Raw genomic sequence first — 23,883 nt, 5'->3', positions numbered from 1 at the left:
GGGACTGAAAGTTGTCACATAAAGACATTAAATCAGATGCAACCACATGTTTTTGGGTGTTGTCAGTGTTTACATCAGTATGTCAGATGGATCATTAGTATTTCAGCAGGCAGCTCCCAGGTCAGGGTATCACAGAAATATGCCATGTGCTTCAGCCACTGCATCTCAGGATGGACAAGATGACAAGCTTTGATAGCAAATCTCCATCTTTCCTCCCTCCTCAGAGACGCAAGCCTCTGTCAGGGTCCTTGTCTCCAGAGAGAGGAAGAAGGAAAGCCTGGACCCTAAGGACCTGACCTGTCTCGGGATCCAATAACATCCGGGCCAGCTGGCCCGGGTCAGGTCTGTGCTAGGCCGACTCGTTTGGAGGGTGAAGAAATAGATTAAAGACGGATTCAAAAAATTAGAAGAAAAAACCTTCTGACATTTGGTAAATTGCCCCAATATATCATAAAAGAAAAGAAGAAAACTATGAACTGAAGACCTGTGGTCATTAATCATCGTGCATATGGTTAGTTAAAAGCAGAGACCTAGGGGCAAATGTTCAATTTTTCACATATTTCATCATAACTATCAGATTACTACAAATCTACCTGCCATTTTTTGGTGTGTGAAGCATTTATATGTGCCAATATTTATAATACTATTAAAATAATAACACTGAGAAAGCTTCAACCACAATATTGAATTTAATGCAGTATGTAAGAGTATTGCAGATCTCCTAAATGAAGGGCAGACGACAAATTGGGAAAAGACTCAAATAAATGATGATTTATTTTAATGCTATTTTTACATTATTATTATTATTATTATTATTATTATTATTATTATTATTATTATTATTTGTTTGTATAACAATTATGCCAAAAAAAAAGTATTTTGAAATTGAAACTGAACAGAGCAATTGAGGTGAGGCTGAAACAGAAGAGAAGTGAAACCTTGGGAAAAAGTGTGTAAAGAGTGTGTAAAGCTGTTGTCAGTAGGAAGATTCAGACATGCATCACAGAAATCTGCTTTTGTTTAATGACCTCATGATGGAGTGTGTGACCTTGCCCCTTCACTGCCTGTGAAGTTTTTCAACACAGCACAGTATGTGAGAGCCAAGTGATGTGTGTGTGCGTGTGTTACAACTGGGGGTAAAAAGTGTGTAATATATCACTTCTTTAGTGTGTGGGAGAGTCCTATTTCTCACGATTCACTGATATAACCTAACACACACCCAGCACTTCTGAGAGAAAAGAAAAGAAAAATACACCAAGAAGCTTGTGAAATATTTCAAACTGTATTCTTTCCAAAACTGTACTCTTGGCATTGCTATTTTTCTATTATTTATATGCTTTTATAGGTTTATTAGCTTTAGTTAAAAACAAAAAACAAAAACATATTTCTATTTAGCTTTAATTACTATTTAATTAAATTTCAGTTTTAGTAACTTTGCTACTTCAACTTATTTTCCATTATTTTTAACAGATATTTAACTTAGTTGGCAAGGCAACATTTCTGTTTTATTTCAGAGGCGTGCTATCACAGTTTTTAATGGGCAAATAAAACCCTTAGACTTGCATCGAAGGAAGAAACTGTGGCTGATATGTAGCTAAATCAATGGATATATGGTTATATCTTTTGACATAACCACCTAGCAAACCGCTAAACCCACTCAAAACAAATTATCAACCACCTACTGCATAATTTCTTAGTTTCTCTTAGCAATATATTAATAATTTACAAATGTTTTGTCCCCTTGGCCAACTTGTTTAATCCAAACCAGCAGGAAACTAGGAGCTGTGAGACTCTTATAACAGATGAACAGATGTATATCACCTGGGATTTAGGACAGAAGGCCCACTGGTCATTATGGATGAAGTTCCTAGCTCAAAGAGGAGAGTGTTAACCATGAAGATGCCAAAATGATCAAAAAGCACAGAAAAAAAAAAAAAACTAAAAGGCATAACAGGATTGAGAAGTCCAATTACTGTGAGGACGTTAGGGAGCAGGCTGAGATGAAGCTGAAGAAGGGTGATTTCCCACTGGCCCTCTAAGACAGAGGGAAAGGGGAAACGAGAGGAATGACAGAAATGACAAAGTCCCGGTCTCTGACAGCAGCAGTCAATCTATAGAGGGGGTGGAGTCAGATACTGCTTCTAGCCAAACATATATTAGCGATATACAGTAAAGCTATACCTTTATTATTTCCTTCCGTCTTTCCCACACACACACATACGAGCACCTGCTAATGTTTTCTTTGCATCCCTGAGCTACAATGGCCCCTGACTGGTGTTGTGTTGACAGACACACAGGTGCTGGTAATGACAGATCCCACACACCGAAACAGGAGAACTGCTGTCAACCCTGCTGTCTACTGACACAAGGCCACCCTCGCACCCTTTCCCTCCTTTTTTTTGCCCTCACACTGTCAGTTTTTCATTGTTTAGCACTCACTATGCAGTCTAGGCGTAATCTTTGATTGATGTACTCTCTGTGTGTGCATGTGTGCCCGTAGCCAGAGACATAACAAATGGACACAGCCGTCATTGGAAGGTTTATGCTAAATAACGATCATGAATCATGCATTTGAGTACGTTATATCACATTCCCTCAGGCATGGCTGCTAGTGTTTCCTAGCATGCTGTCTGTGGTGGGATCATGTATGTGTTGTCTGTCTCAGGTGATGATGTTTTATATGTGAGTGGGGGTCTGAGTGTATCTGGTGTTAGATACAAGCATACGTTTTCAGATTCTTGTGGAAAAATCTGCTATACTTTTATACGGAGGGTATTTAGACATGGTAAAACTTATTAAGCAACGTTAAGAGAACTCTTATTGGCAGATGAAAGGATAAATAATGATTTAAACAATATTACCTTACACACTGGGAAGGACCCGCAATGTTCAGAAATTTTCCAGAAATACATTCCCAAAAATACATATACATAAATATCTGTTTTTTTTTCTGTTTCTGTTTGTTTATATTCACTTTGGGATAACTGACTGTGTTTATATTCAAGCATTTACAGCAAAAACTGGTCTGCCCTGCTCTATTACTATATATCACACGATTAATCATGTTCATTTGCAAAGTTCAATGAGATGCACAGATATTTAGCCAGACTTTAAGAGCATTTAGCTTTGTATACATCTCATTAATAAATAAAACAGGCTGCAAGACTATGAGGAATACTCTTACAGCTCACATGGAACTACAGGCCATAATTCTTCTTACTGAACACCAGGTTTGGCACCAAACAATAAAAAAAGGTTGATAAAGACGTTAAAGAGTGTTTAGATTCAAGTCATGCAAGATCTCATGTGCGTTTTTGTTTATATATATGCAAAAAGATCCAATCCATGCAAGATACCTGTGGAAAAACAGGAATTTGTTGACAGCACAAACGGCTGCAGTGCTGCTGGACTGTCTAGACACACACACACAGACAAATCAATGAGGGTGGATGTAGATTAACGGTTATATGAATTATTGAAAAATCACGTCTGACAGTCCAGGAGTAGTTATATTGAACGAACTCCTTGGAAATTCATCAGCACAGGAAAATGTGTATGTGTGAGGGAATATTCATGAGATGAAATGGGTCCTCAGTGATGGCCAGCAGGGCAGGTTCCTGGTGAGGAGTCCCCAAAAAATGAGTCTGAATTATTCAAATGTCTGGCACTAGGGCGGTCTACTTAAATAATAAAAAACTCCCAAAGCGAGCTCTCTATGAGGTTAAAGTGTGAGAACACACACACATACACGCCTCCTGTGAGACATTGTCACTGTTAATATAATAAAGAGAGAGAAGAGAGAATTTGTGGTCACAAAAGAGTGGACACTCTCTCTCTCACAATGCCTGACTGCTCGGGCTGCGTTACGGAAAGCCACATGGCCACAACAGGGTCATGGGAGACGAAAGAGGTGCCGCGTTCCCTGCTCTGTCCATCTTTCTGCCTGTCTGTCGTTTTGTCATTCGTTCCCTCCATCTCTCGCTGCTTTGCATTGGCTCGCTGCCATGCATTTTTTTCCCCTCAGACTGATGGGGCCGCTGGGAAATGTGGTCAGCGTTTACAGCTCTGCTCGAGTCATTACTCTCTCTCTCTCTCTCTCTCTCTCTCTCTGCCCTCCTCCTGCTCTCTCCCACACCTCCACAGCCCAGATGAAGATGTTGACAGAGTTGGCTGCAGGCCAGTGCAGGCTCAGCCTCAGAGGAGAGAGAGACAGACAGAAATAGTTCTGTGACAAATTATTTTATAAGTACAAATATTCCATGTAGCCTCTCGATTAATACGGGTCATAAAAACTGCATGTAGAATAATTATAAAGGAATTAGAAAGTTCAGAAGAGCTTTAGATGAAGTATAACTTGATGTGTCAGTTTTTCCTTCGTCAGTTTGGAGTCTGTGTGTTGGCTATGGGACCCTGGCGACCCTTGGCTGTGTGCTCTGCTGTCAAGGATGGTTTTGACTGATAGTCTGCTGGTGGCACAGCAATGAGGAGTATACTTGAACACTGTGGCCAAATTTGGTGTGTTGCTGCCATTCACTGATTGCCATATGACAGAAAGCAGGTGCTTATTGTTTAGTAGGGCTTGTGATGTGTCATGAATTTTAAATACTACTAAATACTTTCTGACAAAATTTAAGCATAAATCAAAAATTTCACGAGTGCGATTCTACATGTTGTAAATATAAAACACAAAACTCCCTCTATAAAGATTATTTAGTGTGGAAGCTCATCTTTTGGATTACAATGGCTGACAGACTAAATCCTGTTTGGAGGAGAAAAAAAAAACATTTGGTTCCTGCGTTCCTCTTAAATCCCAGTCTGCATGTGAGATTGACTTGGAGGGACTGGAATGTGGAAGCCCTCCCTCTTGCTTTACCTTCCCACTGTGTTTCTGAAAAAAATTCTGGAAATTTCAAATAAGTAAACAGCTTGTAGAAGGATTCCTTTTTGTTTGATCAATCGAGTGCTGCAGGAATGAGTCTGGAAAATCTGCAAATATGTATTTTTGCACTTCAGGTTCCATCAACATTGTTCTTTTTTATGGGTGTTTGGGCTGAAACGAGTGACATGCTCATAGTTGAGATGAGCTCAAAGGTTTTTCATGTTTTATACTAAGACATAACATACATTACCTTTGACTTATCTTGGAAAAATCATTGCAAGGAATAGGAAAACTCATATACTCACTAGTCCATATTCACAGCCTCACTGTGTTTGTACTTCTGCTCTTGCAGACTTAAACTTCCCAATTTGTAGATTTTAAATAAAAATTGAAAGATTGTCAGAAACTTAGTGTTGGTAAGGAAGTTGTGCAACTGTGGTATTGCTTAAAACCTAACATTTGCTTTTTACTTCTGGTGATTGCATTATCTTGGTAAACTAAACCTACAGTATAAAGCTTATTTTTTGCAATAAGCCAAAAGCCAATGGAAAAAATCCTACTGTCTTTTTAAGATAACCAGCAGATGTGGGAATACTTCCAGAGACGGGGAAGTCGTGGCCTAATGGTTAGAGAGTCGGACTCCCAATCGAGGGGTTGTGAGTTCGAGTCTCGGGCCGGCAGGAATTGTGGGTGGGGGGAGTGAATGTACAGCGCTCTCTCCACCCTCAATACCATGACTTAGGTGCCCTTGAGCAAGGCACTGAACCCCCAACTGCTCCCTGGGCGCCGCAGCATAAAATGGCTGCCCACTGCTCCGGGTGTGTGTTCACAGTGTGTGTGTGTGCACTGCTGTGTGTGTGTGCACTTTGGATGGGTTAAATGCAGAGCACAAATTCTGAGTATGGGTCACCATACTTGGCTGAATGTCACGTCACTATCACTTTGTCACTTCCAGACAAGTTTCACAAACAATTCTGCTTCTATTTTGGTGAAACTAGCAACATAAAAATGATACACTGCCGCTTTAAGTCAACTTGGAATCGGTACACACTGTAATTGGAAGAACAGACGACATGTTTTATGACCCTCAGAGGTGTAAATGTTTCCTCTAAAACCACCATTTGTCACAGTGAATGAAAACCACATTTGCACGACCCCACTAAAGACAGGTAACTGTGTATTTTTGTTTGAATATGTGTGAAACGGTTTCCACACATTCCACTGTCACACACTCTGGCTGTGCTTCATGCAGACAACTCGACTCAAAGAGCATCTATTCTCTAGTCTATGACATCACTAAAGGTTAAACCCTCAGCAGTACACTCCCAGAGAACAGAGGAGTCCTCCCGGGATCTGGCAGCGGTCTTCCATTATCCATGCGCTCCATGTGAAGCGGAGGAATGCACAGAGATGGACGGATCTGTCAGGCTGCTGTTTTGAAGTCCGAGCTGATGTCATTTCCCATGATATTGCTTTGCCTCAGGATTTTACACGTTAACACACATACCATATGCTCTCTCTCTATATATAACCCCCCCTTGATGGTATTGTTAAACAAGCAAGGAATTTACCAGACCTTCATAATGATCTCTCTCAATGACAAGGCTGCTTTAAACGGTCACGTTGACCTTAAGAGCAGGTGTGGGACCTTACATAAGGGACTCACTTATTTTCCCCACCAGTGGAAATGGAATGGAGGCCTTTTGACCTTCTTGCAATTTGAAACAGTATGTTTGTGAAAATAGCATAAATTGTTCTGTCATTACTTTGATGGCTTTATCAGATACAGTGTCAGCAGGGAGTGTGTGGAAACCACACAGTCGTGGGATTGGCTGTATATATGCATGTGTTTCTGTGTGCTGGGTTTCCAGTAAAAGGGAATTTGTAGTTCTGTTCCAAAAGAGCTAAACACTATTTAAAGGCATCATAGCTGCCCTCCCGATTAAAACGTCTGTTTCAGTAGGTATAAACTGGCATAAATATGCTGCCTTTTTTGGTCAAATACAGCAACACTCTGTATCCTTGCCCAGAAGTTTCTTATGCTCAACAAGGCTACATTTATTTGATCAAAAAAGCAGTACAAAAAGGAAAATTAGTGATATATTATCACAACATTCAAATTTTAAAATATATTTTATTCCTGTAATGGCAAAGCTGAATTTTCAGAAGGCGTCAGTGTCACATGATCCTTCAGAAATCATTCTAATATGCTGATTTGTTGATCAAGAAACATTTCTTATTATTATCAATTTAAAAAACAGTTTAGCTGCTTAATTTTTTATTTTATTTGTATTTTTTTTTTTTTTGTGGAAACCATGATATATTTCCTTTCAGGATTCTTTGATAAATAGAAAGTGAAAAAGAACAGTATTTATTTGACATTTAAATCTTTTGTAACAATATACATGTATCATAAATGTATTTAAAGTGATAATGCATCCAAAAATGAAAATTCTGTCATTAATAACTTGGTAAGTCTCAAATACTGAACAATACTGAAAGTCTTAAAAATTGTTCAAGCCTCATTAGTATATTGGCAGTTAGCACATTAATATGATTATATCTGAGTCTGTTTGAATCTTTAAATTAGTTTTGCTGTGTAGAATGTTCCAAATCAGTTATAAGGTAATGTAACAAGATTACATTTCAGTTAGGATGTTGCCTTATACTGTAGCTTCCCATATACGCAGCACACAAGAAGGTTTTGGAGCACAGCTGTGTGTGTGTGTGTGTATGTGTGTGTCTGTGTGAGATCTTATCAGATCTGATTTAGTAGTGACTGAATGAGTGTGCTGCAGGTAATCTAGTAGTGAACTGAAAACCCGCTACAGCAGCTGAGGCAGTTTGAGAAGAAATTAAGCCCAGGTTCTGCTGAAATCACACTTATCACACCACACGCACTTACAATGAGACTATCAGCCACCAGCCTACAGTGATCTTCCTCAGCAGCTCTTCCTGTTTGTCCGTACACACACACACACAATCTGTCAGTGTCCTCTGGACCAGGGACACACACACATCCACCATTATTATTCGAGACCGATGAGAGCCCGATGTGATGCTATCAACCCAAACCATCACCACACAGCCCTGAAAAATAATAACCTGCCTGACTCAAAATCCATTTACATGGCGCTCACATATAAAACTGTGTACAGTATTGCAAATTTACATTTAATTTCAATGCCAACACCCTATTTCCTGTTAATCTATATAGGCGATATTAAAAAAAAGCCATGACTGAATGCTTTTCGTCTGCAGGACTGAGGCATCTTGCTAGATAGCTGCCAACATTGAAATATATTCCTTCCAGGCATATAAATAAACAGAACATTATTTAATAGTACTATTTCTAAATGGACACTGACCGGTCACGCCTCCCATAAGGCATGAATCGCCTATTCCGACACAGCCAGACTTCTTAACAAAGCTTAGCTGAACTGAAACCAAAGCCATAAAAACAGCGAGCACATTAAGGGAGGACAGAGCTCTGAGATTTTCTGGAAGATTAAAGCCAGAGGCTATTCCAGCAGGGGGTCCGGGGCTAAAGACCCAAACGCCAGTTGGTGGTGGCCGGTGTCGTATCTGGCAGGTATTTTCAATGGCGGCTGATGTTTTTTACAGCTTCTTCCAAAATAATCACGCTAACATCAGAGCTTTCACATGTTCCCCTGTCTAGCAATCAACTCCATACAGGATTTCCAGGGGATTTGTTAATAAGTGAAGATTAGAGGCATGTACCATGCGGGATGATTATTTTTACATAGGCCTTTCCACTTTTTTCAACTCTCTCCATTCTCTTCCATTTTCTTTCCACTCGAGCATGTTCACTTGGTTTCTAATGAGTCCTGTCTAGTTTCTCCCATCAGCCTGGACATCCAAAAGGAGCATTTTAGATTGGTCTTTCTTATTAGTTAAGCTAATAGAACCAGCACTTTAACTAACCCATCACAGAAACTGGTTAGAAACTATACTATCACTTTTACAGTTCTTTTCTGGTTCTCTAGTCTCACATGCACATTTCTATAACCAGCACAGGAAAACAGAACAACTGAGTGCTTAATCTCTCACAGGTGCCGTTCCCACATGATCGTACCTTGTGGTTCTTCCCATAGCGGTATATCATCCAGTCTTCTCCGTTAGTGCTGACCTCCAGCTTGAAAGTGGTGACAAAGTAGGATTTGTGTGTCTCTTTAGAGACTGCACCCTGGGTGGCGATGCCTGTCAGGACCTTCAGGAAGTGCAGGTCCACCTAAGAAAAAAAAAAGGAAAAATTAAATTAAATCTGTGCTGTTATAAGGGTTTAACCCAAATTTAACCCAAAATTATTGTTCACATTATAGTATATGTGACCCTGGACCTCAAAATCAGTCATAAGAGTCAATATTTTGTAACTGAATTTTATACATCACCTGAAAGCTGAATAAATAAGTTGTTTAAACAAGTTGTTAGGATAGGACAATATTTGGCCGAGATACAACTATTTGAAAATCTAGAATCTGAGAATGCAAAAAAAATCTAAATATTGTGAAATTGCCTTTAAAGTTGTCAAAATGACGTTCTTAGCAATGCATATTATGGTAGGAAAAATACGTTTTGAAACATTTATGGTAGGAAATTTAATGAAACATGAAATTTCATGAAAATCATGAAACATGATTTTTACTTAATATCCAAAATATTTTTGGCATAAAAGAAAAATCAATAATTTTGACCAATACAATGGTTTTTTTTTTTGGCTTTTGCTAAAAATATAGGGACTAAAGACTGGTTTTGTGCTCCAGGGTCACATATTAACTTTCAAATATCTTCAGATTGGTTGTGATAATGTCACATCACAGTTTCATTGCTAGTGTGAACAGGCAAATTCGCAAATTTGACAAATGTCATGGACTAAAATGTTTATTACTTTGGATAAGAGATTTGAACAAAGTCCTAGTCGTAAATATCAGCCTAGATTTTTTTTTTTTTTTTTTTTTTTTTTTTTAGAATTTCAGATAATTTCGTTTTTAATTTAAGTTTAAATATTTCTTCATATATTTTTGTTATATTGTTTAAGGATATATGTTATAACGTTGAATTATACTGAAACTAAATAAACATTTAAATAATTTTAAATTTATCAGGGCTGTCTAGTGTTACAACATACTGTGTAAAATTGAAAACCAAACTAAAATTAATTTGTTACTATTTTTAATTCATTTCAGTTTGGAGCCATGAACATGTATAATTTTAGTGTTTGATTTTCCAGTTAAATTACTTTATTTTACTTTAATATTGTATTCTAGTTTTCTTAGCAATCCCACTAAAATCAGGATGATGAGAGAGTGAGATAAGTAAAGAAGCAAAAGGAGAGATGAGAGAGGGATGTGAGAGGAATGAGATAGAGGGAAGAGCTGAAAGATGGATAGAGCTGTGGGAATATGAGGCATCCCCTCCCTGCAGATCACGGGCAGCAGCGGAGGTGTTATCAGAGCCTTAAGATCAATCACCTGAGCTCTGATCGATACTAACCACCTTCATTCAACTCTCCCTCTCTCCACACAGATTATCACCCTCCCTCGCTCTCCAGACCCCCCCCGTGAAGATGATGATGATGATTGCTGTGTGAGAGCCGCCTCTCTGCCCCTCTGCCTTTACTGCAGTGAGTTCCTTAATCAGGCATTCAGCTCCCGTCTTAGAGGAGGGCTGTTACCCACGATCCTCGGCTCTCCCTGCTCAGCGGGATTTCATCCGAACATGAGCGGGAAAACTGCAGCGTTTGTTATCTGTCAGAGAGACAGGTGTGGCTTTCACACACAGATACGAGCACACACACACACCTAGAACCTTCTGCAAAGCTGTTTAGGGCCACAGAGAAACACACCTAGACAAAAAAATCAATAGAACCCAGGACTGCTGCTAACTATTTATTCCTAGGAAAGGACCCTCATCAATCAAGTGGCTGTTACCATCAGAGCGGGCTGTGCATCATCAACCCCTGCATGCGCCCAGAGACCAGGAAGAGAGAGCAAGAGAGAAAGATGTAGCCTACCACGTCTGAGAAGTGAGTCCCTGATGAATAGTAATAAAGAGAGAGGGAGGGAGAGTAACAATGAGAAAAGAGTATAAGAGAAGATCTGATGAGATGTTAAAGAGATGTTATGGGTTCAATACAAGTTAAACACTATCATCATTATATGTGGAATAATGTTGATTACAACAGAAGATAATTGTGTCTCTTTTCTCAGTTAAAAAAAAAAAAAAAAAGATTAACATTGTCATAATACTGAGCAGAAAAAAAATATTTTGCAAAGATGATCTGAATATAAAATAAAATAAAATAAAATAATATAATGGCACCAATTTGTAAGTGCCCTACTGTATTTACCATTATTTTTGCTTAAATAAATTAAATAAAAAACAAAATAAATAAATAAATAAATGAATAAATAAAAATAAATGTTCACTGAAATTAGAATCCTTCGTAATTGTCATGATGCTGCTGCTACTGTGACGGAGACAAGGAGATGAAGGAGCGAGAAGACGTAGGGGAATCCATTACGTACGATTTTATTTACACCAAGCCAAAGCAAAGCACACTTGGCAGAGGGGATAGCCAAACAATACAGGACACTCGACATGGGAACACACAGGCTTTAAATTATGGGACTCATCAAGGAATAAACAAGACACACCTAGAACTAATGAACATAACTGACATGAGGGAGAAACTGGGTAATGGAAAGCACTTGGGGGAAGAAAACACAAGACACGGAACACAGGACAATCCTTGGACGTGACATTACACCCCCCTCCGGACATAACATAGAGGGGTGGGTGCCTTGGAGGTCAAGGCGGTACCGGATCTGGGTCCCATGGAGGAGCAGGCAGCTCGGGGAGCCATCGTGGACTCGGCCCGACCTCTACGGACGGATCCCTATAACCCTATAACCCCCATCCCCCCAAAAAAAATCCTTTGGGAGAATATCGGATTCTGAGGCCCTCAGTAGGCCTGACTCAGGAACTGTTGCCCTCCTTGGGCTGGATGTGGGGACTGGAGCCAATATTGCCATAAACAAAAAAAAAAAAAAAAAAAAAAAAAAAAAAAAAAAAAAAAAAAAAAAAAAATAAAATAAAATAAAATAAAATAAAATTAAATTAAATTAAATTAAATTAAATTAAATTAAATTAAATAAATAATAAAAAAAATAATATAAAATAAAATAAAATAAAAAATAAAATAAAATAAAATAAAATATAAAATAAAATAAAATAAAATAAAATAAAATAAAATAAAATAAAATAAATAGGCCTGACTCAGGAACTGTTGCCCTCCTTGGGCTGGATGTGGGGACTGGAGCCAATACTGCCATTATTTAAAATAAAATAAAATAAAATAAAATAAAATAAAATAAAATAAAATAAAATAAAATAAAATAAAATAAAATAAAATAAAACTTCATCAGTTAAGTTACCCTGAAACCCTGGATAAATCGATGAATATCAATGATACACAGATCTCAGCTGCATGTACACACCTAAAACAGAACAACCTCTCTTATTCTGAACACACACACAACAGAGCCGAGACGTCTGGGTGAAGTATGGTCCTTGGGCATATTGGCATTTATGACAGCTGTTTGTCAAGATGGATGCCTGGGCCTTGGACCCTAAGAGTCAGGGAGGAATGTCAGGATATAACACAACACAACAGCTGTGAGCTCTACCAGAAGCCCACACCTCAGCAGCATCCTGTCACAAATACGACACACCACTTAAAGTAACACCAAAAGTAATGAGGTTCATTCTGAAGTCATGGCGTTGCACCTATCCCAGCCGACCTCCTTTCAGAACCAGAAATCTCAAATCCATATGTCCGTTCACAAGCCTTTTGAGATTCCTCAATGCATTCTAAGTAAGTTGAGAAGGATGGGAACTTGTAGCGAGAGAGAGGAAACCTCACCTGGATGTATTCTTTGTTGCTGTCCTCATTGGGCGTCCAAGCGTTATCTTCAAAGTTAAGTCGAGCCTGTCTTGGGGACCATCGGCCATCATAGAAGGAAGATGATGCAGAGATCTGGTCATCACTGATCTTGTTTGACTCCATGCCAAGAGCATTACTGCAGTGGAAATCTGAGGAACACAGAGTTTTTCTCATATCAAAGCAGAGATAAAAGACGCAAAAGACGCAAATAAACAACAGTGTTGAAGAGTAGCTATAAGCAGGGCTGCTACTAACTTTGTAGTATGATTCATTTTATTGAATCATATTGTTCAGTTTATGTAAAAAAATAAAAAATAAAAAACTTTTTAAAAAGATAATTAAAAGACACCCTCTTAAGTAGCTTCCATTTAGTTCCAACTACATTTTTGTATTGGTAGCTGGACCAACAGTTCCGTTTCTAAGCTAAAAGAAAAAAACATGACTTACTGTCATTGACCTCCTTGAGAGTCATGTTGTAGCGAGCAGAGAATCCATCTTTGGCCACGGCCATATCCGTATGAAAAGACACAGAGAGGATACCAGTGGAGGACTGTATTTCAGAGGGGATTTTGGTACCACAGTGCCGCCCAATCAGAGGTCCCACTGCAAAACACAATTGTAGGAAATGGTTTCTCAGTGCTGGGATGTGAACAGGTCTCATTTTGCTCCAGCCGGCTACTCATAAGATAAGGCTGGTTATTCTGTTTATGTGCCTACAACCTATACAATACCACCTCTCTGAATTCTGGGACGTTTATCTGTCAACAAATGTATGTGATTCAGTTTGGTCATGTTTGTAATGCTGTAGAGAGGCTGCTGTCTCACAGTAATGAATCCATCCTCCATCCTGATGCACACACACACACACACACACATACACACAGAGTCCAGGATGGGTGAAATAGCCTCATATCAATCAAGTACATTGATTTTCTTCTCTTTTGGAGAGGAAAGGGCTTTAATACCGCAAGTGCTCTTGAACGGGAGCTTGAAATAACTCTCTCTCTTGCCTTTGATGGTGTTGATGACCAAATCAGGTGACTATTGTATACTACTTTGATCAGGACGCTATCTGTGTGTGTGTGAATCTTGCTTATCGAAAGTTGCTTACAATCCCCCTCAAAAATCACATTTCAAAAAGAAAATGTAAATAAAATCAGGCAAATGTAAAAGCAGGCTTCCCTTTTCACAGCAAAGAAAATGCATATTCCATATTGAAAAAATTCAAATATTAAGTATTACAAATTATATTGATATATTATACATATATAGAACATAAATTACACAGTTAGTTTCATAAAGTGAAATGTAACAATAGGTCTTTTTCAATATTAAAAATAATATTCAAAATATTATAATATTAAGTAGCACACGTTATAAAAAGAAATTGAATTCTATTTTTTTCTTCATATGGTAAATTAAGACATTTTCCACTGATTTTATTTATGAAAAATAAAAATATGGTGGGAAATGTCAGTGAAATTGAACAAATATTAAATCTAGAGAGAATATTATATTACATGAAGTAGTATATATACTTTTTTTTCATAAAGCAAATAACGATGCATTTGCACAGTTAAACATATTTTCCACTATATTTTCATGAAAGTAATGAATATGGATTGGACAGTATAAAGCATACAACCATAACTTACAAACATTACAATAACGAGTATGGGCTTTTTTTAAATATATTATATAATGCTAACTGATCTTGGTCAAGTTGATTAGATTTATTAGACCACCTTAAATATACTGTTGCGTTTTAGTGTCTAGTTATTGTGTCTGATTATATGAGCGTGTGCAGCGCTTCAATATGAAGCCCAACCCAGAGGCAGAAGGGCGAGGGTGGGGGCAGTATGGGGGTCTCGGGGCTAAAGCATTAATAAGACAGCTGGGGGAAAAAGAGTGTATTCCACAGAGCTCTGTTCCAGACAAGGATTAAATCCTATTGCAGTGTTATTCACGCCCCATTTTCACTTTCCTGATAAATGTTACCATGGCTGCTGTTACACCCCGTCCTCCATCTCCTCCACCCCTACGTGCAGAAGAATATGGGTTCCATGGCTTTTTGGCCCCGCCTGGCAAAGATAAGGCAAAGCAAGGCCCTGGGCTCCGCTTTCATCTGCCAACGCTCGCTACTAAAATAGCTCCAGCGGCAGCCGCAGTAACAGCACGACTGAGCTTCATACCGGCGGAGCTGCAAGTGCAGTGGCCAACGGACGGGTGGTGCGTGTCACAGGGCAAGAGCGAACAGCTGTATAGACTGGTGGATAAACCAACCAGATGGCCCATAGTGCAATAGTGAATGGTATGTAGATTAGAAATCATTAAGTGACCAAATTACATATGGCAGACATGCAACATACTGATCTCAAAAGCAGACAATGAGGTCAGAGGGAAATGGGAAACGCAATCCTCTTAAAGTCACGGGTGGTCTGGACTTTGGAATACCGCAGTCTAATCTGAACCCCGACAGAATTCTTCAGGATTACAACATCTAGACTCACCCTGCGGGAGGCCATCCCACACCTCCAGCCAGTCGTACTTGCACTCGCCCTCCGAGCCTTGCAAGGGATCGTTCTCCAGGTCAAAAGTCAGGAAGGTGAGGGTGACGTCCATATGAGGAGGGACGATGATGATGAAGGTGCATTCCAGATTGTGGGGGTATTTGTCAGGGAAGCCGGGCGACTCGATCACACCTGACGGACTGGTGAAATTTCTGGAACAGTCGGAGCCTAGAGGAAGAGAAATCAGAAAACATGTAAAGACAGCAGCTGAAACACACCGTTATGTGCATGTGTAAGACATGATGCTTTTGTATTGACCAAAACATCAGAGAGTGGACTAGAGGCCTGGAGAGACACATGCTTTCTTTTATCTATCACACTCACGGAAATAGACACACATATTGATGTAAACGAAAACGGGATCATTCATCAAAGTGAAGCTTTATATCCGTACGGAAAAATCCTTCATCTGAAAAAGTGCTGAATTAGAATGATTTCCCATCCCTGAAGCTGCTGTCAATATTCAGTTACCGCTATAGTCAGATGACGCTCAGCGATTCTCATGTTGCATGTTTGTGTCTACTGCAGAAGGGATTTCTGTGACATAGACGTACTGTACATTAAGGTGTCATTTTAGGATATGATGTTGTATGACACGCATCTCAGATATCCAGGAATTTGCGTAATCGTGAGTTTTGGGAGAGGGTGAAAGCAGATTTGGCAAAAGTTCAAATTAGTCCCATGGATTCACACACTTATCGACAGAAAGCTTCTTTGTTTTTTAAAGTGACTTCTGTTTGAGCTGTGCTTCATGCATTGCTACACTATTGACAATGCACATTTTTTGCTGACGTGAAATTTTGCGAATTATGCTGGGTCAACTGAATTGTATGGAAAAGAGCAGCTTGGACATTCTGCTAAACATCTCCTTTTGTGTTTCACAATAGAACGAATATCACAATGCTTTGAAACAATGGGTAAATAATGACAGGATTTTTATGTCTAGGTAAACTATCTATCCCTTTTAGGCTGTGTAGTAAACCTTTATAGTTTCAAGCTGGTTTTAAGCCTATGCTGGATAGTGTTTGGCTTTGTATCACAGAGTTAGTGTTCCTTGTATGCTAACACATGCACAGTCATGCTTCACCTTCAGTCGTGACACAAGTCCTAGTACACACCAGCCTTTGACACGATGCACGGCACATTCATGTATAACGTCACCTTTTCAGAGGGCTGCAGAGTCACACTGCTCATACTAATGCACAGAAGGGCAAACACATGCTCACACCTCAACACACACATGCAGTCAAGCCCATGAAATCCCATGATATTCTTCCTGTAATCTCAAAGGATCTCCGTTTGAGGCACAGGAAGTGCTGCTCGCATTATTTTAAAAATAAAAGCACAGATGAGAGTGAAAGTAAGAGAAATAGGAGCTGTTGACAGGGGCTGTGGGGGTAAAACATCAATGGCTCAGAGAACAAACGCTCAGTGATCTGTGACTCTTAACTCTTCAATAACTCAAATGTGTTAACTATTTCTGTGCTCGCTGAGCAGCTGTGTGGGAACTGGGAATGACAAGTGTGCTTCACGCAACCTCATATCACCTATACACATACTGGGACTGATTTCTTCCTTCAAGACTGTCATACTGTTACACGAATATCCCATTTCAAAATTAACAGAGCACTATTTAAAGTACTAGAGCTGTAGACTGCAGTATAATGTCTGAGGCCTTAATGACAGGTCAGTGACCCCATGTGGACGGGTTCAGACCTGCCCTTGAGACTCACAAACATGCTCACTCACACAGATGCTCTCATGCACAAGAGTTTGCAGAGATTCTAGAATGTGGCAGTTTACTTTTTTGAGGTCAAAAGGATGCGAGTTCAATATTCACCCCAGTAGCATTTTTAATAAACCAAAAAGCAAATGTGGTGTGCACAAAAATTGTATTTTGTCCGAAGTAAACAAGCCAAACCTCGACCCCTGGGTGGAACTCCATTCCCCCCAATTTAACTGTAACACCATGTCCAGTCCAATCTGTGCAACATTTTGGACCCAGTAACTGTATACATCTAACTTTTTCTGTAAGCATCACATAAAGATTGGATAACTGCATACTTTTAGTGGTTTTAGGCGATCATAGATGGATTCACTTAAAAAAAAAACATAAATAAATAAATAAATAAAATATAATAAAGGTACTTATTAGTATTCATAATCGCAATTTTATTTTTCTATAACAAATTGCTTACTAAAAGACATAGCCAAGATATTAAAATTAAATTGCTTTTATTTTTTAATTAAATATTTATTGCTATTTAATAATTTGTTTTTAAGAATTATTTTAAAAATATGATTTTAAAACTATTGTTTTTTTATTTATATTTTATTTGCATTATTATCAAAAAATTTGAATTTTCTTTTTGTCGCTGTATTTACTTTTCCTTTTTTTTTTTGGTATTTTATTAAATTGAATTGAATTTTATTTTAAGTGTATTTCAGTAGCTCAAACATTTATGATGGTGCTAGGGAATTCCCAGGGAATACAAGGACTGATATAAATACATATATATACCTTGAATGCAATGTCACTTTGAATGAAAGCAACTGCCAAATACACAAATGTTTATTTGTTTTAAACTCCGTCTCACAGTTTCTTTTCGTATTATTTCTTCTAAGGCGGTAACCAGCTTTCATTGAGTTTGGTGGTGACAGCTGCATTAATCACATATTTTTAGGGAGGCTAATATGATAGACAAGGGGGCCTGAAGCCTTCTTAAATAATGTGTAGAATCACCTCGGCTCGTGCACTTGCTCAGTGTGGGCAGCACACAGGAAACCAGGGTCTGTCTGGCACCCGAGCAGCTGAGAGAGAGACAGGTCCCAGAGAGACAGCAGGCCAGGGTTAATGTTACACCCTCCTGCACTAATTCAGCACACTACATCTGTTCAAGGCTTGCATTTGTATGTGTGTATGTGTGTGTATGAATGTGTCGGACTCACATCCTTGGCATTTCCACTAGCACCTGCCTGTACACGTCACATGTTTGAATGTTGGTTCTCTCTAACACACATGCACTTTCTTTCCTTATTGTTTCTACCATCTCCAGTGATCAGCGATATAAATAACTCATTACATACAATATCTACACCTAAAACAGCTTCTCTCTAGCTAAGCAAAATGTTACTTGCAAGAGAGTTTGTAACTGTTATGTCTTAAAACTGTCTAATGACCCTTCGGATTTTAAGACACTTCCTTATTCTTCTTTTGGAATTGGGAATCAAATTAATTTCTAACCGTTTTTTCATCACAGACGTGTGTACATTTTTTTATTTTAAAGATTACATATGTAGATTTCAACGTGTGTAAATTTTTTTATTTTAAAGATTACATATGTACATATCAATACATATTATTTAAAAAAAAAATTATACTTATTTATAATTATAATTATTTATAATTAATTATTTATTTAACTTTGTGTATCATTAATTGAAAATTAATTCCTTTTGTGAAGTTTTTTTTTTTTTATCATTGCATTTTATTTTTCCCCATTTCCTGACACTTTAATACCACATAAACACATTTGTGTGAAAACATCCAGACTGGCACGTTCCCCCCATTACTGGGTCAGATGTGCTGTCACACGCCTTTACCCTGCAGTGGTGACATTATGCTTTACTACAGCTTGCTCCTCAGACAGGCTGTCTGTATGTGTGTATATCTGTGCGTATGAGAGCCTGCCAGTCACGCGTTGACCCCTTATACTCACGCCACCTCAGACGGGCAGACAGTATGCCAGACCCCTGCTGAGCCACTACTGTACTGGGCTGCAGTATGCATGAGTGACCCCGACGCCATCAGCCTTTTTGTTGGCTCTCATTAATTCATGTTTGTGAGCATGGTAAAAACAGCCAGCCTGCAGAAAGATGGGGAATTCTCCCCCACCCCTCCTCCAGCAAGGGAAAGCCATGTCTGGACCACGCGTTGGAGGCTCAGCACCGGGATTGGTGTGTGTAGCTGGGTCTGTCTGTGGCCAGAGGGAAATGGGGGGGCTGTTATTAAGGAGCGTTGCTGGGTAGAATAGGAATGTTTGTCATGGATGAGTGAATGGTGTGTGTGTGTGTATGTGTGTGTGTAAAAGAGATTACAGTACTATATGTGTGAGGTGTGCTGGCATGATTTTGATCTAAGCCATACAACATACACAAGCATGCTGGGAATGCTTGGATGTTTATGAATATGTGTATAGAGATTTCTGGCTTTCAGAATGTCGTTTGCACTTCAGCAAAGTTTGTCATCATTTTAATATTTGTTTAAAAGAGTAGTTGGCTCAGAAATTTTAATTTGCTCAATATTTACTCACCCTTGTGTCTCTTCAAACATGTACAATGTTTTTTTTCCATGGACAAAACACAACGAGAGAAATGTCCCACTCTCCTTTTCCACAACAATGATTTATAGTGACCATCTCTGTCTAGTTTAAAAAAATACAATAAATAAATAAAAAAGTCCATATGGCTCGTGAATCATATTCCAAGCTCTGCATAGACAATTTATAGTTTAAAAACAAATATATATTGCCATTCAAATGTTTGGGGTCTCTTATGCTCTCTTATGCTCTCTTATGCTCACCAAGGCTGAATTTATTTGATGAAAAAAAAACAAGTAATAATGTGAATAATTAATACATTTAAAATATGAAATATAAAAAAATATTTTTTAAATAACTGTTTTCTACAAATATATTTTAAAATGTAATTTATTCTTGTGATGACAAAGATTAATTTTCAGCATCATTACTTCAGTCTTTGCTGTCACATGATCCTTCAGAAATAATTTAATATGGTGATTTGCTGCTCAAAAAACATTTCATTATAAATCTTATCTAATCTATTCAACAACAGTTGTGCATCTTAATATTTCTGTGGAAACAGAAAAACTTTTTTCCAGGATTCTTTAATGAATATAAAGTTAAAAGGAACAATTTAATTAAAATAGAAATCTTCTGTTACATTATTAAAAGTCTTCACAATTTAATAAAAAAATACAAAATAAAAATCAATTTTTTTATTTTTTTATTTTTTTCATTCATCGCAACAACAACAACAAAAACATACCAGAGCTTCAAAACATCTGTAGGGCAGTATCTCTGTGCATTAGCCCTTGATAATTCTGATAGTAGAATGGATGCAGTCACTGCTAGATGAGCATCACTATGACTGTAGGGCAACTGTTGTGTTGTGAGCTGTAACTGGCTATTCTACAACTCCACTGATGAAGATCTGATTGGCTGAGAGTTTTTATATTGTAACTGTGGCAACAGAATCATGTGGTTAAGTGTACGGTTGAGTAAACTAAGTGCTTATTATGAATGAGGTTCATATATGTAAGGTCACTGGGCTTTCTTACACTCTGAATGCAGCAACTAAACAGCATAATAAGGATGCTTGATGTTGACCATTTGAAAACAAATGTCTGGTTTGGGGTTTTTTTCCCATGAGCTCTTCCTACTGCGTACATTTATTCTGCAAGATAGGAGCTGGCCGAAGCTTCAGACAGCTGAAGAAATAACACATAATTTTGCTCTCAAGGGCAGGGGCTGAAATCCCCAAGCGTGGTGGCACAGGTAGCTGTTGGGTGGCTCAAGGTCAACAAGATACTGATTTCCCGTGTGCAGCAGGAGGTGGGGAATTGATGCAGTGGTTCTAACCAGCAGGCTGTGCAGCACAAGGCGGACACACCTTCAGGCTGTGTATTTACCCAAGATCCCTATCGCTGCTAGAGAAAACTGCCCTGGCCACGCCAGGACATGTCCAGTACACTCACCAATATAAATAAACAACACTTGCACTCAGGGATTCTGGGATGGTTTCAATTGCTGCTGTCGCTGTTTCCTTTCTATAGCATTTTTTGTGTGTGTAGAAAATCTGTTTTCAGTAATCTTGGATAAATAAAAAGCTCAAAAGAACAACATTTATTTGAAAATAAATATTTTGTAAAATTATAAATATTTTTACTGTTACTTCTGATTAATTCAATGCATTCTTTTTAAAAAAAAAAAATTAATGGTATATTTATAAATGTAAAATATTTTTTAATTGGTTATCAAAAATTTAAGTGCTGTGCATCAGAGCAGGTGCGTTACTGACAAATATATGTATTTGTGATAAAAAGAATCTTCATATAACACCAGATCATTGAGTCATAAACAAACACACTTACTTTTTCAAATTTATCAAAATTCAGTCCAAAAAAAAATTTCTTTGTCTTTGTATTTGAACACGTACACATCCACACACACACTCCCACACATTTTCACACACATCCTCTGAGTATAATGAGATCTTGTTAATGCCATGGCAACTGCGAGCTTCCACACGCCAACGGGTCTCATCATTATTGCTTGTTTATGATTTAAAAAACCTGCGACCTGCCGATGTTATAGCGTTCATCACTGTCTCCCTTCGTACCTCTGCTCCGTGTTAGCCAGGTTGCTATGGAGCTCTCACACTATCAGATCACACTCAACGGATCGTGGCATCACTTCCTCCGTAAAGCGGGAGGTGTGGGGGCCTTCACTGATATCTCTCAGCGTCGGGCGTCCACACTAATGAGTGTTTCGGTTCCTCAGAAGAAACTGCCACTCCTCTGTAAACCTGAACCCACCAACTGCAACTGCTAACTGGTCAATTCCAACCAATGCCTTCCTCCAGTTGCTCTGCATGGCTGTCCCAGTGCACTAATGTGGGGAGCTAAGAGGAAAGACCATCACACATGCTGTGTTAGTAACCCCAGCTGCCCTGCCCCAGCCGGCCTCAGGGGAGGGTAGATCAGGAGTCAATTAAAGAGGCATTCTCGGAATGCTTTCAGAAGGTTGAAAAAGGAATAAGTGATGTCTCCATGCTGTTTATTTTGCCCGCCAGCAGCCGCCTTGATCTGAATTTGTGCCAGTGCGTGTCGACAAGGCTCCGTGAACAAGAGAGAAATCGTACAGTGTAAGAAGGCACCAGAGGTCAGCTACAGTAAATCTGGCTGCTCAGAGAGCGTTCACACATACAGTAGCTATAAAACAACCCAAAGTGATTTCACTGCTAGCAGCAAACACTTATTACATATCAAAATGGAATAAACAAAACAAAATTTTATAATTTAATAAACTTAAATCATTAAAGAAATATATAAACTACAATTTTCTATAAAAAAATTAAAAATTACAAAGCATACACAAAACCTACTCATAAAAAAATCTACTCATCCATTTACCCATTTATCTATCCATCCATCTATTCATCCACCCATCCATCCAAACTTCAAGGTTTACTTTATTACTTTTTACAGCTTTTCTCTCAAAACTTTTAAAATGAATCTCAAGGAAAAATGTAAAGGTTGTCTACATAAACTTCGCTTTTGCAGTTAAAAATTTGAAAAGATTTTAATTTCTTGCATTCACATTCAAATTGCAATTACGCATCCTGTTTGATACCTCAATTCAAATTTAATTCAAATTAAAGAACTCAATTGACCCTACGCAGAAAGCTTGATTGACAGGCGATCTGATCAATCATAACGCCAAATCCACCATTCTGATTCTGTCCGACAAACAAATCAGACAGGAGGGCAGATTAACGTCGGTGGGCTTAAACTTGAAAAATGGTGTGCACTGGCGTCTTTCTGCGGTTGAAATAAAATATGTTCTGATGTTAATTCATGTTTATTTCATGCTATAACTAGTAAATATGAAAAGACGATTGGTTCATGTGTGCCGTTTGAACTGAGGCGCTACAGCGATCTGTCACAACGCATTGCTCTGTCTTGTCTGTGGAGTGTTGTCAGTGTTCTCTTTGCTCCACAATGTATTTTTCAAATGCGTGAGAACATGATGTGTGTGAGAGTGGCATGGCTTGTTGGACATAGCAACAGTAAATGGAGGGGGGGGGCGCTCTTTGTGAAGGGTCAATTGCAATTTGAAAGGCATTCTGAATTGAATTCTGAATGGTGCATAACCTTCCTACGACCTCCAACTTTAAAACCACTCCAAAGGAGATTATAGTGACCTACTGCATTTGATCCAATAACTAATCGCAGATTTTCCCTCCAATCCATAAAAGCCATTTGGAACTTGTCATAAATGGTAATCCTTTCTTCCTGCTTCTGAATTCCCCAATCAGAGCCTTTCCCTCCAGTTTACAAAAGCGAAGCTACACCTCTATACCACAAGCAATAAAAATGGCAGGCTGTCAATGACACCACGGTGACCAATAGGGACTCTTCCCTCCGAATGACAAAAGCCAATTAACACTTCTCAGGCAGGTGGGATTTGACACATAGAAGCCCATGCTGCAAAGAGTGGCGGGTAGATAAAGGAAGAGGTGAGGTACGTGTTTCCTGTGTGAAAGGAAGAATTTGTGATATGTGTCAAGAGAGACACAGAAATCCTGCTTTCTTTACAGGCTCAGTGGACCCACATGAACTCTACCCACACTGTAAATGCTTTGTTAGTACAAGTGCTTGAACAGAA

General features: G+C 38.6%; 1 protein-coding gene across 2 annotated transcripts in view; it reads right to left on the bottom strand.

Annotated features, from left to right (window-relative positions):
• nrp2b (neuropilin 2b) overlaps positions 1-23,883 on the bottom strand; it is a 70,163-nt gene that overhangs the window by 24,675 nt on the left and 21,605 nt on the right. For both annotated transcript variants that reach the window (XM_042730949.1, XM_019109590.2), the window contains exons 4-7: positions 15,356-15,583; positions 13,293-13,448; positions 12,825-12,994; positions 8,976-9,131 (exon numbers count right to left, since the gene is read on the bottom strand). In XM_042730949.1, coding sequence (XP_042586883.1) covers positions 8,976-9,131; positions 12,825-12,994; positions 13,293-13,448; positions 15,356-15,583 — 710 coding nt within the window. The remainder of the gene's footprint in view (positions 1-8,975; positions 9,132-12,824; positions 12,995-13,292; positions 13,449-15,355; positions 15,584-23,883) is intronic.

This window comes from Cyprinus carpio, chromosome B9 (assembly GCF_018340385.1).
Source record: "Cyprinus carpio isolate SPL01 chromosome B9, ASM1834038v1, whole genome shotgun sequence".
Taxonomy (NCBI): domain Eukaryota; kingdom Metazoa; phylum Chordata; class Actinopteri; order Cypriniformes; family Cyprinidae; genus Cyprinus; species Cyprinus carpio.
Note: the sequence above shows the minus strand (reverse complement) of the source record. Positions and strands in the feature narration are given on the sequence as shown.